Below are 17,526 nucleotides of genomic sequence, written 5' to 3' on the forward strand. Positions count from 1 at the left end.
TGACCATCACAAACTCATATCATCACATCATGCTCTTATACACTTTCACAATTTATTTTATTTGATTAAATAATTTATGAATTATTTTTTATTTCTTATTAATGACTAGAACAACTTGACACACAGTGCTGAGCTGCATCTCAAATTAATCTTCAGGTTCACAGGATGATGTACACCACTCCTATGTGACATCCACTGTTGACTATTTATCTCCCCCTGAACATCCCCTGTCCCCTACCCCTCTAACATATCTAGCTATCTATCCAGAAATAAAGTCTGCAGTGACTTGAAGCACAAGGTATGGCATGTTAAAAACATTTAACTGAAACCATTATCTTTCACTAACCGTAACCAAAGCACTTTTCTTGCCTAAATCTAACCACATATACAAACAAACACACACACACACACACACACACACACACACACACACCATCCTCTTTCATCTGCAACCCTCTCCGTCTCCATCTTGACAGCAACACAACAACGTTCCTCACCGCCAGGGATGCATTTGTTCAGAAGAGCTTTCTACTGTGATTGTTACTCGTCTGTCAGTTGAATGTGAGCGGAGCGGCTCAGGGGGTATCTGAAGAGATTGTAAAAGCCCGACTGGTGGCTTAATGTCTGACTTCCTGGCATCTTGCTCGGAGCAGCAGGAGGGAGTGGAGAGCTTTACCCGTCGGTTGTGTGAAGCTCGGAGGGTAGACGTTTGGATTTGATTAATCTCTATAAACAGATTCTGCATTCATGTGTAGAATCTGTAGGCAACGGGACAGGATTTTGGTACCAGAAGGGTTCTGGTTTCCGTTTGTAGTCCGAGTAGCATTGACCAATCAAGTTTGCTTTGGTTGAATGCAGGTAAACAGTCAATGTGGAGAGCAAAAGAGGCTGAACGCATTGGCCGAAATGCAATCTGGGAACCCAACGGCTATTGTCTGATGATGATTTAGCTTTTATTGGTTTAAAATTAGCTTGTAAACTGGCTATTTGTGAAACAATCTGGTCGTACATGTCGTCTTCCAAATCCAACTCCAATCTCACATCTCAAGTTGCTCATGGAACTGTAAACAATGAGCAGCGCACAGGAAAGGAAGACTTAGCCTGGATATCTGCTGGCTACAACGGAACCCCAGAAATATAGCCCCTTGCAGGTCGTATCCACGCAGACCCTCCTCCGTTTTCTGCTTTGCCGTTTTGGCTCGTTGCAGTTTGTTTTGTTTTTTGACAGACACGAAACAGATGTGACGTCACGTTACTCAGACTACAACAATAGAAGTGGTAACTTTGTTAAACAATAAATTTCAAAATCATAAAAAAGAAATTGAGATTTTTTTCCCACTCCTATTATTATATATACACTGGGAAAAAAAAGTTTGGAAACTTGTGTTTGGTCGATTAGTTCTCTGTTGTAACAATGCTAATTGGCATTGTATTTTACATCGTTGGAAAGCCTGTTTATTTACCTTCACAATGATGTCCAACTTGTAAGGATCATGCATTTGTGGGATGAGCAGCACAGCTGATTATGTGGGTAGCGCCCACGAAAAATGTGCCAAAATGCTCTGCCAATGGTAAACAGTGTATTCTCATAAGGCTACCAGGAAGCCTACAATGACTTCCCTTCACCGTCAGACCCGTTTGCGCTGGTGTCGACAACACAGACAATGGAACCTGAACATGTGGGGGAATGTCATGTTCAGTGATGAGTCCAGGTTCTGTCTGCCAAAGTTGGATGGCAGGATAGACGACGCGGAGAACGCTATGCTGATTGTTGCACCGATGGAGTAACAGCTTTTGGTGGGGGCAGTGTCATGTATGTCAACTGTTTGTAAGAATCAGAAATGCTTGTTAACAGCAACACCTGTGGCCATTAAGTCAACGAAAGTCAGCGTCGGGCTTGTGCTTGTGCTCACTCTACATAGACATGAACGAGCATCACTCAAAACAGTGAGGCGACACACGTCAGCTAAAGCCACAATATCACTATATTTCACCTGCTTGGCAGTAATGTTAGCTGACTAGACGAAGGTCTCTCCATGAATCACTGCTGATCCTAGTGTTGGCTTTTCCTGCTTCAGTCTCCGGCCAGAGGGAACAGGGGAGACAATGGCACCCGGTCAGAGACGATAACGTTTCTCGCTGCGGAGCCCCGTCACTTCACAAGACACGGGAAACCTCTGTTGGTCTGGAGGAGCTGCAGCAGTTATTTCTGCACAAACGTCCACTGTACATTCACTAGATATTCTCAGAGCTACGAAGTCTTCTGCAGTGTGTAGTGTACGTGCATGCACGTGAGGTGGAGCAAGCTGAGTGAAGGCAAGCAGGTAGAGGAGCAGAGACTCCGGCCCGGGAGACCAAAGCTACGGTGTCACCCGCGTCCTCCGACCGCGGCCGACACTGTTTTACAAGACGGGCTTCACTAGATATAACTTTGTTGCTTCCGTGGAGTTTGAGTCTGAACAGCGTAGCCACACTCGAGCGCACATGGGACACCGACCCGGGTGATATGTACATGTAAGAAGTTACAAACAGTCCCTTTAACTAAATGCACTTAGTTACATCCCATCACTGGGGACAACAAGGAACGTGGGTGAATGATGGAATTATAAGAGTTGACCACTCATTTGATAAAAAAGGATATTTACTATTATATGACAATTTTCTACACAATTTCAAAAATTCCTGTTTAAGGGGTGCCATGAATATAAGAAAGGGGGACAATGGAACATTTTAGAAATATTTTTTTCTCTACCTTCGATTAAACCGAATAATCAACTCACCATGGATCCAGAACTGTAGATCCATCCTTCTGATTCAGGAGATGATCTGTTTGGAAGCGATTCTTCTCATAAACATAACTGTTGCAACAGCCTGCTGCACACTATCAGTCTACATATCCTGCAATGAATCAGGACTTTTGAATGAGTTACACCTCTGTGTGCAGCAACATTCAGCAGAGGACATGTGACAAAAGCTCCACCCATCATCAGACTCACCTGAGAAACCAGACAAACAGTTTGTTATTCTTCCTCACTAAAGAGAGTCACACAGACTGAAAACCAGATGATCAGATTCACCTTCAGAACAAACTAACAACTTCATCTGAGTGAGTTCATCTACAGGAGAGAAAAGTGGAAAACTACAACACTGCTGCTTCAACCTGCTGACGCTCCACACACTGAAGGTGAGTTTGACTAAAAACATGTCTCAACGTGAAAGTAAATGTCAGTGAAGCTAGTAGAGGAGGGAGGGGAGCCATGACTGACTGTACTTTCTGTCTGCTGTGTTTTCAGCTTCACTCAGAGACTAAATGGCTTCCAGATCAGAGGAGGATCTCTGCTGTCCGGTCTGTCATGACGTCTTTAGAGATCCTGTTCTTCTGTCATGTAGCCACAGCTTCTGTAAAGACTGTCTGAACAACTGGTGGAGAGAGAAGCAGACACGCGATTGTCCAGTTTGTAAGAGAAGATCTTCAATGGACCCACCTTGTAACCTGGCCTTAAAGAACCTGTGTGAGTCCTTCTTACAGGAGAGAGATCAGAGAGCTTCAGAGGCTCTCTGCAGTCTGCACTCTGAGAAACTCAAACTCTTCTGTCTGGACCATCAGCAGCCAGTGTGTCTCGTCTGCAGAGATTCAGAAAAACACACCAACCACAGATTCAGACCCGTCGATGAAGCTGCACGACAACACAAGAAGAAACTTCAGGAAACTCTGGAGCCCTTAAACGAGAAGTTAAAGGTTTTTGAACAAGTTAAAGTGAAGTCTGATCAAACAGCAAAACACATGAAGGTCCAGGCCCGACGCACAGAGAGGAAGATTAAGGAGCAGTTTAAGAAGCTTCACCAGTTTCTAGAAGAGGAAGAGGAGGCCAGGATCTCTGCTCTGAGGGAGGAAGAGGAGCAGAAGAGTCAGGTGATGAAGGAGAAGATGGAGGCTCTGAGCAGAGAGATAGCAGCTCTTTCAGACACAGTCAGAGCCACAGAGGAGGAGCTGAGAGCTGAAGACGTCTCATTCCTGCACAACTACAAGGCTGCAGTGGAAAGAATCCAGCAGCGCCCCCTGCTGGAGGATCCACAGCTGCTCTCAGGAGCTCTGATAGACGAGGCCAAACACCTGGGCAACCTGACCTTCAACATCTGGAACAAGATGAAGGAGATGGTCTCCTACACTCCTCTGATTCTGGATCCAAACACTGCTCATCCAGAACTCATCCTGTCTGAAGATCTGACCAGTGTGGGACCAGGAGAGGAACAGCAGCTTCCTGATAATCCAGAGAGGTTTGATAAAGACTGGTCTGTCCTGGGCTCTGAGGGCTTTAACTCTGGGACTCACAGCTGGGATGTCGAGGTTGGAGACAGTATAGGCTGGTTACTGGGTGTGTTAGCAGAGTCTGTCCAGAGGAAGGGACTCACACGGTCTGGATTATGGACAATACAGTTCTATAAAGGTGAATACTCAGCACATTCACTACCAGATCCATCCACTGGTCTCAGAGTCCAGAAGAAGCTCCAGAGGATCAGAGTGAATCTGGACTGGAACAGAGGAAAGCTATCGTTCTCTGATCCTGATACTAACACACACATACACACCTTCAAACACACTTTCACTGAGAAGCTGTTTCCATACATTTGCACGGCTGGTAAAGTGAATATATTACCACTGAAGGTCTGTGTGACAGTGGAACAGAGCAGTTAAAGATAAAGAGCATGATCATATTTATATTAATGATGTTTATTTCTTAAGGGGGAAACTCTCTGAATTTAAGCTGCACCTGTCCTCCTGCTGACTCATTATTCCAAAGACATGTTTATTTTTGTTTCAGGTATTGTTTTATTATGTTTTTATTTTATTTTTATTATTTAGTTTAACAATCTGCTTTTTGTTTCTGTTGTCGACCTTTATTAAATTACATTACATTAATTTAGCTGACACTTTTATCCAAAGTGACTTACAATAAGTGCATTCAACCATATGGATACAACCCAAAAATTGCAATAATTATGCAAGTACATCATCTTAATTAAATACGCTAAACTGCTTCAAGTGCTACATTTAGAAACAATAAGAGATAAAGAAAGAGGGTTTTGTTTTTGTAAAATAATTTCACTCAGTATCTCTGATCTTTCTGTTTGGTTCGTTTACACTTTTCTTTTTTTATCGATACTTTGTCATTTTACTGTAAATTGTTGTTCATTTTGATTATTTTGACTTGTGTGTGTGGAGCCATGAAGACCAGCAAAGACTTTGTAGAAGTTGATGAGATCCAAATAAAGAAAAAAGAATCAGTTTATCAATAACTGCATGTTTGAGCAGCCAATCATTGTTCACCAACAAACTTTATTTTAAATTGTAGTCCAGATTATTCAAAATTATTCCAAACATTAAAATCAATGTTTAATTACATGAAATGTTAACAATTTATACAATATATGTAATCATCCAAAAATATGTGTACATTTCTCTATTTGATGCAACAACCAGTTCAGGTTACATTTTCCAAACATAAGAAAGCCGGAGGAGCAGCAGCCCGCATGGACAAAACCACATATAGACTTTTCTTGATGAATTTTATTTAGAAGAGATATTTTTAGACATGTTTTTACTGTTGATATACTCATTTCCAGTTCACTTTAACACGACTCGTTCTCAATGAGAACTCTTAAATGGACTGTTTGTAAGAATTATAAATGCTTGTTAACAGCGACACCTGTGGCCATTAAGTCAACGAAAGTCAGCATCGGGCTCGTGCTTGTGCTCACTCTATATAGACATGAACGAGCATCGCTCAAAACAGTGAGGCGACACACGTCAGCTAAAACCACAATATCACTATATTTCACCTGCTTGGCAGTAATGTTAGCTGACCATACGAAGGTCTCTCCAAGAATCAATGCTGATCCTAGTGTTGGCTTTTCCTGCTTCAGTCTCCCGACCGCAGCCGGAGGGAACAGGTGAGACACCGACACCCAGTCAGAGACGATAACGTTTCTCGCTGCGGAGCCCCGTCACTTCACAAGACACAGGAAACCTCTGTTGGTCTGGAGGAGCTGCAGCATTTATTTCTGCACAAACGTCCACTGTACATTCACAAGATATTTTCAGAGCTACGAAGTCTTCTGCAGTGTGTAGTGTACGCGCATGCACGTGAGGTGGAGCGAGCTGAGTGAAGGCAAGCAGGCAGAGGAGCAGAGGAGCAGAGACTCCGCCCTGGAGACCAAAGCTACGGTCTCCCCCGCGTCCTCCGACCGCGGCCAACACTGTTTTGCAAGACGGGCTTCACTAGATATAACTTTGGTGCTTCCGTGTAGTTTGTGTTGGAGTTTGAGTCTGAACAGCGTAGCCACACGCGAGCGCGCATGGGACACCGACCCGGGTGATATGTACGTGTAAGAAGTTACAAACAGTCCCTTTAACTAAATGCACTTAGTTACATCCCATCACTGGGGACAACAAGGAACGTGGGTGAATAATGGAATTATAAGAGTTGGCCGCTTATTAGATAAAAAAGGATATTTACTATTATATGACAATTTTCTACACAATTTCCAAATTCCTGTTTAAGGGGTGCCATGAATATAAGAAAGGGGGACTATGGAACATTTTAGGAATATTTTTTTTCTCTACCTTCGATTAAACCAAATAATCAACTCACCATGGATCCAGAACTGTAGATCCATCCTTCTGATTCAGGAGATGATCTGTTTGGAAGCGATTCTTCTCATAAACATAACTGTTGCAACAGCCTGCTGCACACTATCAGTCTACATATCCTGCAATGAATCAGGACTTTAGATGAGTCACACCTCTGTGTGCAGCAACATTCAGCAGAGGACATGTGACAAAAGCTCCACCCATCATCAGACTCACCTGAGAAACCAGACAAACAGTTTGTTATTCTTCCTCACTAAAGAGAGTCACACAGACTGAAAACCAGACGATCAGATTCACCTTCAGAACAAACTAACAACTTCATCTGAGTGAGTTCATCTACAGGAGAGAAAAGTGGAAAACTACAACACTGCTGCTTCAACCTGCTGACGCTCCACACACTGAAGGTGAGTTTGACTAAAAACATGTCTCAACGTGAAAGTAAATGTCAGTGAAGCTAGTGACTGACTGTACTTTCTGTCTGCTGTGTTTTCAGCTTCACTCAGAGACAAAATGGCTTCCATATCAGAGGAGGATCTCTGCTGTCCGGTCTGTCATGACGTCTTTAGAGATCCTGTTGTTCTGTCATGTAGCCACAGCTTCTGTCAAGACTGTCTGAAGAGCTGGTGGAGAGAGAAACCAACACACGAGTGTCCAGTTTGTAAGAGAAGATCTTCAAAGGTTGAACCACCTTGTAACCTGGTGTTAAAGAACCTGTGTGAGGCCTTCTTACTGGAGAGAGATCAGAGAGCTTCAGAGGCTCTCTGCAGTCTGCACTCTGAGAAACTCAAACTCTTCTGTGAGGACCATCAGCAGCCAGTGTGTGTCGTCTGCAGAGATTCAGAAAAACACACCAACCACAGATTCAGACCCATCGATGAAGCTGCACGACAACACAAGAAGGAACTTCAGGAGACTCTGGAGCCCTTAAAGGAGAAGTTAAAGGTTTTTGAACAAGTTAAAGTGAAGTCTGATCAAACAGCAGAACACATGAAGGTCCAGGCCCGACGCACAGAGAGGAAGATTAAGGAGCAGTTTAAGAAGCTTCACCAGTTTCTAGAAGAGGAAGAGGAGGCCAGGATCTCTGCTCTGAGGGAGGAAGAGGAGCAGAAGAGCCAGATGATGAAGGAGAAGATGGAGGCTCTGAGCAGAGAGATAGCAGCTCTTTCAGACACATTCAGAGCCACAGAGGAGGAGCTGAGAGCTGAAGACGTCTCATTCCTGCACAACTACAAGGCTGCAGTGGAAAGAGTCCAGCAGCGCCCCCTGCTGGAGGATCCACAGCTGCTCTCAGGAGCTCTGATAGACGAGGCCAAACACCTGGGCAACCTGACCTTCAACATCTGGAACAAGATGAAGGAGATGGTCTCCTACACTCCTCTGATTCTGGATCCAAACACTGCTCATCCATTACTCATCCTGTCTGAAGATCTGACCAGTGTGAGACGAGGAGAGGAACAGCAGCTTCCTGATAATCCAGAGAGGTTTGATACACACTGGTCTGTCCTGGGCTCTGAGGGCTTTAACTCTGGGACTCACAGCTGGGATGTCGAGGTTGGAGACAGTACAGGCTGGTCTCTGGGTGTGTTAGCAGAGTCTGTCCAGAGGAAGGGACTCATACGGTCTGGATTATGGACAATACAGTTCTATAAAGGTGAAAACTCAGCGTGGTCACCATCAGCTGTACCCACTGGTCTCAGAGTCCAGAAGAAGCTCCAGAGGATCAGAGTGAATCTGGACTGGAACAGAGGAAAGCTGTCGTTCTCTGATCCTGATACTAACACACACATATACACCTTCACACACACTTTCACTGAGAAGCTGTTTCCATACATTTACACTGGTGATAAACTGAATATATTACCACTGAAGGTCTGTGTGACAGTGGAACAGAGCAGTTAAAGATAAAGAGCATGATCATATTTATATTAATGATGTTTATTTCTTAAGGGGAAAACTCTCTGAATTTAAGCTGCACCTGTCCTCCTGCTGACTCATTATTCCAAAGATATGTTTATTTTTGTTTCAGGTATTGTTTTATTATGTTTTTATTTTCTTTTTATTATTTAGTTTGACAATCTGCTTTTTGTTTCTGTTGTCGACCTTTATTAAATTACATTACATTCATTTCGCTGACACTTTTATCCAAAGTGACTTACAATAAGTGCATTCAACCATATGGATACAACCCAAAAATTGCAATAATTAGTACATAAGTACTATAAGTATATGTACATCTCTTAATTAAATATGCTAAACTGCTTCAAGTGCTATATTTAGAAACAATGAGAGAAAAAAAGAGGGTTTTGTTTTTGTAAAATAATTTCACTCAGTATCTCTGATCTTTCTGTTTGGTTCGTTTACACTTTTCTTTTTGTATCAATGCTGTGTCATTTTACTGTAAATTGTTGTTCATTTTGACTTGTGTGTGTGGAGCCATGAAGACCAGCAAAGACTTTGTAGAAGTTGATGAGATCCAAATAAAGAAAAAAGAATCAGTTTATCAATAACTGCATGTTTGAGCAGCCAATCATTGTTCACCAACAAACTTTATTTTAAATTATAGTCCAGATTAATCTAGATTATTCAAAACATTAAAATCAATGTTTAATTACATGAAATGTTAACAATTTATACAATATATGTAATCATCCAAACATATATGTACAATTCTCTATTTGATGCAACAACCAGTTCAGGTGACATTTTCCAAACAAGGAGAAAGCCGGAGGAGCAGCAGCCCGCATGGACAAAACCACATATAGACTTTTCTTGATGAATTTATTTAGAAGAGATATTTTTAGACATGTTTTACTGTTGTTATACTCATTTCCAGTTCACTTTAACACGACTCGTTCTCAATGAGAACTCTTAAATGGACTGTTTGTAAGAATTATAAATGCTTGTTAACAGCGACACCTGTGGCCATTAAGTCAACGAAAGTCAGCATCGGGCTCACGCTTGCTCACTCTATATAGACATGAACGAGCATCACTCAAAACAGTGAGGCGACACACGTCAGCTAAAACCACAATATCACTCTATATTTCACCTGCTTGGCAGTAATGTTAGCTAACCAGACGGAGGTCTCTCCATGAATCAATGCTGATCCTAGTGTTGGCTTTTCCTGCTTCAGCCTCCCGACTGCGGCCGGAGGGAGACACCGGCACCCGGTCAGAGACGATAATGTTTCTCGCTGCGGAGCCCCGTCACTTCACAAGACACGGGAAACCTCTGTTGGTCTGGAGGAGATGCAGCATTTATTTCTGTACAAACGTCCACTGTACATTCACTAGATATTCTCAGAGCTAAACTAACTCTTCTGCAGTGTGTAGTGTACGCGCATGGGACACCGACCCGGGTGTCAACACTAGGATGGAGAGACCTTCGTCTGGTCAGCTAACATTACTGCCAAGCAGTTGAAATATAGAGTGATATTGTAGTTTTAGCTGACGTGTGTCGCCTCACTGTTTTGAGCGATGCTCGTTCATGTCTATGTAGAGTGAGCACAAGCGTGAGCCCGACGATTAAGACTATAAAAATGTCCCCTGTGACTGCTATACTGTTATGTATTATATCTTTAGATTATTATTACTCATGCATATGGGTTTATCTCCTGATTGTTTTCTCCGTTAATCGACTGATTATTTGGTTTGTGAAAATTCTTAACGGTTAAACAATTATCCAAATAGCTGCCAATTATTTTTCTGTCAAACGACCGATTGATTGATAGACTAATCGTTTAAGCTGTAGGCTACTCATATGTTGAAGAGTTTCATTTATTGCAAAACATCATATTTTCTAAGCTCTTTATGTGTTTTGTGTGCAAAAATCTTAATTTGTAAACTAAAGCTTTCGGATATGCCTAAATATAGAACAGTACAAGTAAAAAGTGGCTTCAAAAGAAAAGACTCAAGTAAAGTAAAAGTACCTTAAATGTGTACTTAAAGGTCCCATATCATGCTCATTTTCAGGTTCATACTTGTATTTTGTGTTTCTACTAGAACATGTTTACATGCTGTAATGTTCAAATTTTGACCTCATACTGTCTGTCTGAATATGCCCGTATTTATCCTCTGTCTGAAACGCTCCGTTTTAGCGCATTTTGACGGAATTACAACGGAATTGCAACAGAATTGCGTTGCTAGGCAACAGTTTGGGTCCATGTGTACTTCCTGTCAGCTGATGTTATTTACATACACTGCAACCAGGAATAAACTGGGACATATTTAGAATGTTTACGTTTAAAATTGTGTCAAGGGTCTAGATATTGTATATTTGTGACATCACAAATGGGCAGAAATCCTGACGGCTTGTTTCAAATGCATAGTTTCTGAATACGGGCTGTGTGTATTGAGTGTTTCGATACTTTCACAGTATTTATATAGGACTTAAGCCTGCTTTATAATAAAAAAAACATGAAAATCTCACTTTTTTATAATATGGTACCTTTAACTAAATTCACTTAGTTACATCCCCATCACTGGGGACAAACGTCGGTGAATAATGGAACTATAAGAGTTGCCCTCTTATTAGATAAGAATGGACATTTACTATTGTATGAAGATTTTCTACACAATTTCCAAATTCCTGTTTAAGAATATTGACAAGAACATAAACTTTTTTAATGTTTTGTATTATTTTGAGAACAAATACGAAATTGTGTATGATATTCAGTTGTTTATTTTAATAAAGAAAAAAACAAAATGGTCACATGTCAAAACAAATATTCTACGAGACAGCTGCAAGTTCGCGGCATTATATATATATATATATATATATTTATTTCTTCGTGAAGGGTGTGTGAATGTAAACAGTGTGGGCGCGGCCAGGAGCTGCAAGTCAGACACAAACAGACAAGTCAGGACAGGAAGTTCAGAGATGTTGCCTTCAAAGTAAAAGTTATGCCAAATGCAGTACCTGTGAGGGTTTCTGGACAATATTTGTCATTGTTTTGTGTTGTTAATTGATTTCTAATAATATATATACTGGGGGAAAAAAGTTCGGAAACTTGTGTTTGGTCGATTATTTCTCTGTTGTTACAATGCTAATTGGTATTGTATTTTACATCGTTGGACAAGGAACAAACAAGACATATTGGCTATTTTACACTTTATTCATTTAATACACCGTCAGGAGCCTCAGTAGCGGTGGAAGATCCATACGCAGCCACAACAGCTTGGCACCTCCTCCTCATGCTGGTCACCAACCTGGTCACACGTTGCTGTGGGATGGTGTTCCATTCCTCAAACAGGATTCATTGCAGGTCAGCCAGCGTGGTTGTGTTGGTCACTCTATCACGTACAACACGCCCAAGCTGATCCCACAAGTGTTGAATTGGGTTGAGGTCTGGACTCTTGGCAGGCCGTTCCATTCTCTCTACTCCCACATTGTGGAGGTAGTCTGTGATAACCTTGGCTCTGTAGGGGCGAGCGTTGTTTCTTGGAGGATGAAGTTAGGTGCCAGATTGTGGAGATATGGGATCGCCACTGGCTGCAGAATCTCATCCCGATATCTCGCTGCATTGAGATGGCCTTCAATGATGACAAGCCTTGTTTTGCCAGTGAAGGCGATGCCGCCCCATACCATGACACTGCCCCCACCAAAAGCTGTTACTCCATCGGTGCAACAATCAGCATTGCGTTCTCCGCGTCGTCTATCCTGCCATCCAACTTTGGCAGACAGAACCTGGACTCATCACTGAACCTGACATTCCCCCACATGTTCAGGTTCCATTGTCTGTGTTGTCGACACCAGCGCAAACGGGCCTGACGGTGAAGGGCAGTCATTGCAGGCTTCCTGGTAGCCTTATGAGAATACACTGTTTACCATTGGCAGAGCATTTTGGCAAATTTTTCTTGGGCGCTACCCACATAATCAGCTGTGCTGCTCATCCCACAAATGCATGATCCTTACAAGTTGGACATCATTGTGAAGGTAAATAAAAAGGCTTTCCAACCATGTAAAATACAATGCCAATTAGCATTGTAACAACAGAGAAATAATCCACCAAACAAGTTTCCGAACTTTTTTTTCCCAGTTTATATATGCAGTCGTACTCCAACACCTTCAAACAGTCTTACAGGATTGACTAAACTATTAAATCTGCATATTTCTTCGATCGTCCTGAAAAATGTTGACTGCTCCTAAACAACCACTCCCAAAGCTTCTGTGTTGACTGTAAATGATGTTGGGTGATGGGTACAGGAGTCACTTGTCATTGTTTAGTGCAAAACAAAACAAAGTGATTTATCGACTAATTGTTTCAAGCATTATTTGATTTGCTGGGGAAAGCCGTTCCACAAACTCTCATTTGGGAGGGATCACTGAGAATGGAGCTGGAGAAGTTTTCATATTTGAGAAAGACTAAAAGCAGAATTGGAGCAGAAACTGCAGGAATGCTGACTATGAACTGTAGTAACAGAGCACTAACACAGTGAGGGTTAAGGGTTCAACTCCCACTGGGGCAATCCAAGCTTCAATTGTATGCAGTCATGTTGCCGTGAGGCACTTTGGATAAAAGCATCTGCCAAATGGCATGTTGTCGCTGTCGGGTGAAGATCCTATGCCATGGAAATGTCAAACTTTTCAGAAACCAAAAATAACAGCCCTGCTTTTAGCTTGATGACAATGCAGTTTGGAAGTTTGTCCCGTGGGTTTAAAGAGAGTTTTATAAACCCAGGAGTCTGTGGGTGGAGAATTTTCAAAACTTGTCGATTTAATTTTTAGTATTTTATCAAATGTCACATTCTTTGGTTCCAGCTTCTCCAATGTGAGATAGTTGCTGCTCTTGTCTATTTTATATAATTGGAAATTGAATCTTTGGATTTGGAACTGTTGATTAGAGAAAAAAACAGCATTTGAAGGCATCACTTTGGGTTCTGCGAATTTTGGATAAACATTTTTCACTATTTTCAGACATTTCATTGAAAACAAATATTGATCTATTAATCAAGCAGCAGCTCATGCCATGGTTGGGTTAAGCAGCATCACAATGCTGGACACTGAGTTATAGAAGATATTTAATTATATGAATCAAACCTCAGCAGGTAAAAATAACATTTTTTGGGCAAATATCTGTATATCCATTCATCCACAGATATTTGACCTGTATTGAAAACCTTTGGACGTACAGAGAGTAAACTCAAACAGTTTGAAATTGCAACAGGGGTCGGAGAGTCTATACGTTTGCTGTGAAAAGGATTGCATAAAGTCCTGTTATGTGATGTGGTTGGGAGTGAGTTGCTGCCGCAAGTGAAGGAGTTCAAGTATCTCTGGGTTTTGTTCACAAGGCAAAATCGAGCGTGAGATTGACAGGTGGATTGATGTGGCATCAGCAGTGATGCAGACGTTGTACCGGTGAAGAGGGAGCTGAGCCAGAAGACAAAGCTTTAGATTTACCAGTCCATCTACGTTCTAAGAGTTTTTGGTAGTGACCAAAACAACAGGATCGCAGATACAAGCAGCTAAAATGAGCTTCCTTTGTAGGCCTTATGCTGTGTTCACACCAAGAGCGAAGTGAATTTTCGCCTCACTTTACTCGCGCAAGTTGGACTGCCGGTATCATTTGTGTTCATTTGCGCTACACATGCCAGACAGGAGAAGGAGCTTGTCTCCATAGATAGCAACAACTTTCCTTTCCACCATTTCCGCCATCAACCATGGAAGAAATAACCACTGTTGCTGCTTTGTACATGTTATGGAAGTCCCAGATATGTCAGAAAACCAAACGCCATCGTGTATGGGTTCATAACATCACCTGGCGGCGAGCTGTATTTACATACAGTGCCATTGCACTGACTGTATCTAGCAAGCGCACGTCGCTGCTGCAGTATGAAGCCAAAATAAACAGATTGTGCTGTGATTTCATTGCAATAAACGGATCAAAATAATGCTGAAATAACAACATGATGATGTTGATTTGTAAAAAGTCTGAATTTAAGCTTTGTCAGGTCTGTCTGCAAGACGACAAGCAAACAACTTTTAAAATGCTTGTTTTCTGAATAGAGTTCTGCTCGATCAGTGCCAGGCTATGCAGCTGCTCCATCAACACTCATGAAATAAAGTAATCTAGGCATAAATACGGCAGCGACATTGTTGTTTATGACACGGCTGTGTTGAATACTCGATTTTAATTGGTCAATCACGACATTCTGCGGTCTGTAATTCCTTTATAACAGACCATTGCTTTGAATAGCAGACCGTTGCTATGGGTGCAGCTCTGATGTCGGACTCTGGCAGACGGTTTTTGTGTCAAAATATGGATTTCTTCAGTAAGTAGCCTTGTAATAAGCACGGTCATTATTCTTTCACAACAATGACCCGCTCGCTGTACATTATCCCTTTCTTATACCATAGACAGTCTATCATTTACACACACATCATCTTGTCTCTGTAGAGATATGATGTACTATTGTAGCTCTGGGTGACTACAGACAGCTACAATATTTTCTTCCTCCATCTCTGATTCAACAGCGTCAGGACGTCAGTGACAACAGCAGGAGAGTCTCCCAGTTGCGTCGAAAGGAGCCAGTTGAGGTGGCGATGGGATCTGATCTGGATCCTTCTGGGCACCTTCCTTTGGAGGCACGTCAAACTGATAAGAGGCCCTGGGGTAGACCCAGAACACTCTGGAGAGATTATATATCTCATCTGCCATAGGAACACCTCGGGATCTCCCAGGAGGAGCGAGAAAACGTTGCCGGGGAGAGGGACGGCTGGATTACCTTACTTAGCATTCTGCCACTGCGATCCGCCCCCGGACCAGTGACAGAAAATGGATGGGTGGATAAATAATCTCAAATTCTAAGGACACATACACACACACACACACACACACACAGAAGTTTATGTAATGTGAAACCCTTTTGAAGAACGGTTGGGTGGGACTGATGGGCTCATAGCTATGACCTCATGTCTGTGGTGTCATATAACAGTCCACACATCACACACACAGGTCCGTGGCAACATGCTGGAAGACACACCGATCAATGACTGCCAGGATATAGATGATGTAAGGCCACTGACGCACACACACACGCGCTTATAAAACAATCAATTCTAAAATGTAATTGCCCGTGTTGGTAAGAGAAGACAAAGAAGAGAAGAATCTGACTGATATGTCGCCAAAGACAAATTTACTAGTGTTAATAGCATGAGAGTCCGCTCAGGACAGGTTTGTCAAACAAACACAAGACTTTCAACCAGGAGACCACTGTTAGGGACATTTATTTAGAGTTTCATTCCGGTAAAATGTTATTCTTAAAAGGTCAAACATTTCTTAGTTGGCTCATCTGTTCTTTACACATTTTGTAATGTTATGGTTCATTGACTACATGGGGTGATTTAAACTTCTGACAAGCCTTGCATCTTGTTCAGTTCCATTTCACAGCACAAGAGGTTGTCAATTCTACTCTGATTATTTCTAAGCAACTGGTTTTTGTTTATAATTTGTTTCATCAATCTGCATCTGCACGGTACGACGGCGTATTAGGGCCATTGTAAGTAAAAAAATATATATTATTATGGAGCTGGGGGAGGGGGTAATATTCCGAGAAAAAGATAAAGTGGTAAATTTATGAGAAAAAAATCCAAAATTTACGAAAAACAAACTTGAATGTTCTGCGATTTTAAAGTCATACATTTGTAAGAACTTTTATTTCAAAATGATGGGGTTTTTTTTGGAAAGGAATCAAATCGCTTCACTTTGCAAGGTTAGATCCAAGTTATTGTCACGTAAATTTACGACTTTAATCTTGGAAATTCTGTTTTTTTCTTTCTTTTTTTCCCGACTCTGTAACTATTTTTTTTTTTTTCGCCCTACAATGGCCCAAATACGCCGTCGTAGCATGGTTACTGAGCAACTAAAGTAAGTCAATGCCGCCTTCAACTACATGAACATACAGAAAGTCTGAAGCTGCAGATTAAAGATCGTCGTGAAATAAATATATAATAAATCTAATAATTACTGATACACATCACTGAAGACATAATACCAGAAAAAAAACAAGACATCGCGGCACCGCCAACACTGTTTGATTGACAGGTGACCTTTGTAAAGTACACATTATAACGGCATTACTTCAAGGTAAAACTTAGGATGCAGCAAAGGCTTGATTTCAGTGACGGTTGTGAAGCATACGCTCAGTGTGGAGCAATGAGTAACAGATGGATGAACAGATTTATCAACAGATCGATGGAGATTTAACGGATGGATGGAGCAGAAGAGAAGAGGAGGCCTGAAAGATGGATGGCAGGACGTGGGAAGTACTTCTAGTGCTTCAGACAGCTGTCATCTTTTAATTCTTTTACTGCTCTTCAACGTTCAGTCAGGACACTGCTTTAATCAATAGCTTTATATTTACAACGGATCAAATGACTTTGTGTAATGTGAACGGTGTCGCTCACTGTGACAAACCCACAGAGCTCCCCTCAGCTCTACGGAGCTTTACCGTCTTAGTGAGACTTAAAGTTAGAGACTAGCTGGTGAACATAGTGGAGCATTTAGCAGCTGAAGAAACAGATATTTCCCTCTGGAGTTGGTGGAGACCAAAAATAGAGCAAAAAGAGAGAGAATATTGGATTAACAGACGCCAGATGGGAAAAAAAAACATTACTCCAAATGAATGATAATGTTGTGTGGAATCTGTTGAATATGTAAACAGGTGTGTAAGCAAAGTGTTTTTCAAGTGTTTGCTAACAAATTCACTATATCAACTTTCTATGGCGATAATATGTTATGTGTGTATATTTACATATAAAAACATGTTAACGCAAATTTGTTTTAACACCATAAATTTCTTTAACGCAACTTGCCTAGAGTGAAGATACTGGCATTATATGAAACTAGAAACCTAAGGAATCCATTGTTACCAACC

At 41.6% G+C, this 17,526-nt stretch overlaps 3 protein-coding genes across 3 annotated transcripts in view; 2 read left to right on the plus strand and 1 right to left on the minus strand.

Moving 5' to 3' along the window:
* mmp24 (matrix metallopeptidase 24) overlaps positions 1-17,526 on the minus strand; it is a 91,092-nt gene that overhangs the window by 61,163 nt on the left and 12,403 nt on the right. The gene's annotated exons all lie outside the window — the stretch shown is intronic.
* LOC119488014 (nuclear factor 7, brain-like) lies at positions 3,017-5,299 on the plus strand. The gene is made up of 2 exons (XM_037769158.1): positions 3,017-3,184; positions 3,294-5,299. The coding sequence occupies exon 2, from the start codon at positions 3,311-3,313 to the stop codon at positions 4,694-4,696; it is 1,386 nt and encodes a 461-aa protein (XP_037625086.1). The 5' UTR covers positions 3,017-3,184; positions 3,294-3,310; the 3' UTR covers positions 4,697-5,299.
* Positions 6,864-9,040, plus strand: LOC119487987 (nuclear factor 7, brain-like). Its single transcript, XM_037769097.1, has 2 exons — positions 6,864-7,056; positions 7,146-9,040. Exon 2 carries the CDS (start codon positions 7,163-7,165, stop codon positions 8,549-8,551), a length of 1,389 nt encoding a protein of 462 aa, XP_037625025.1. The 5' UTR covers positions 6,864-7,056; positions 7,146-7,162; the 3' UTR covers positions 8,552-9,040.

This window comes from Sebastes umbrosus, chromosome 1, assembly GCF_015220745.1.
Source record: "Sebastes umbrosus isolate fSebUmb1 chromosome 1, fSebUmb1.pri, whole genome shotgun sequence".
Lineage (NCBI taxonomy): Eukaryota > Metazoa > Chordata > Actinopteri > Perciformes > Sebastidae > Sebastes > Sebastes umbrosus.

What these genes read in the sequence shown, in the direction of transcription:
- LOC119487987 (XM_037769097.1), top strand. Translation starts at nt 7,163, where the DNA reads ATGGCTTCCATATCAGAGGAGGATCTCTGCTGTCCGGTCTGTCATGAC.
- LOC119488014 (XM_037769158.1), top strand. Translation starts at nt 3,311, where the DNA reads ATGGCTTCCAGATCAGAGGAGGATCTCTGCTGTCCGGTCTGTCATGAC.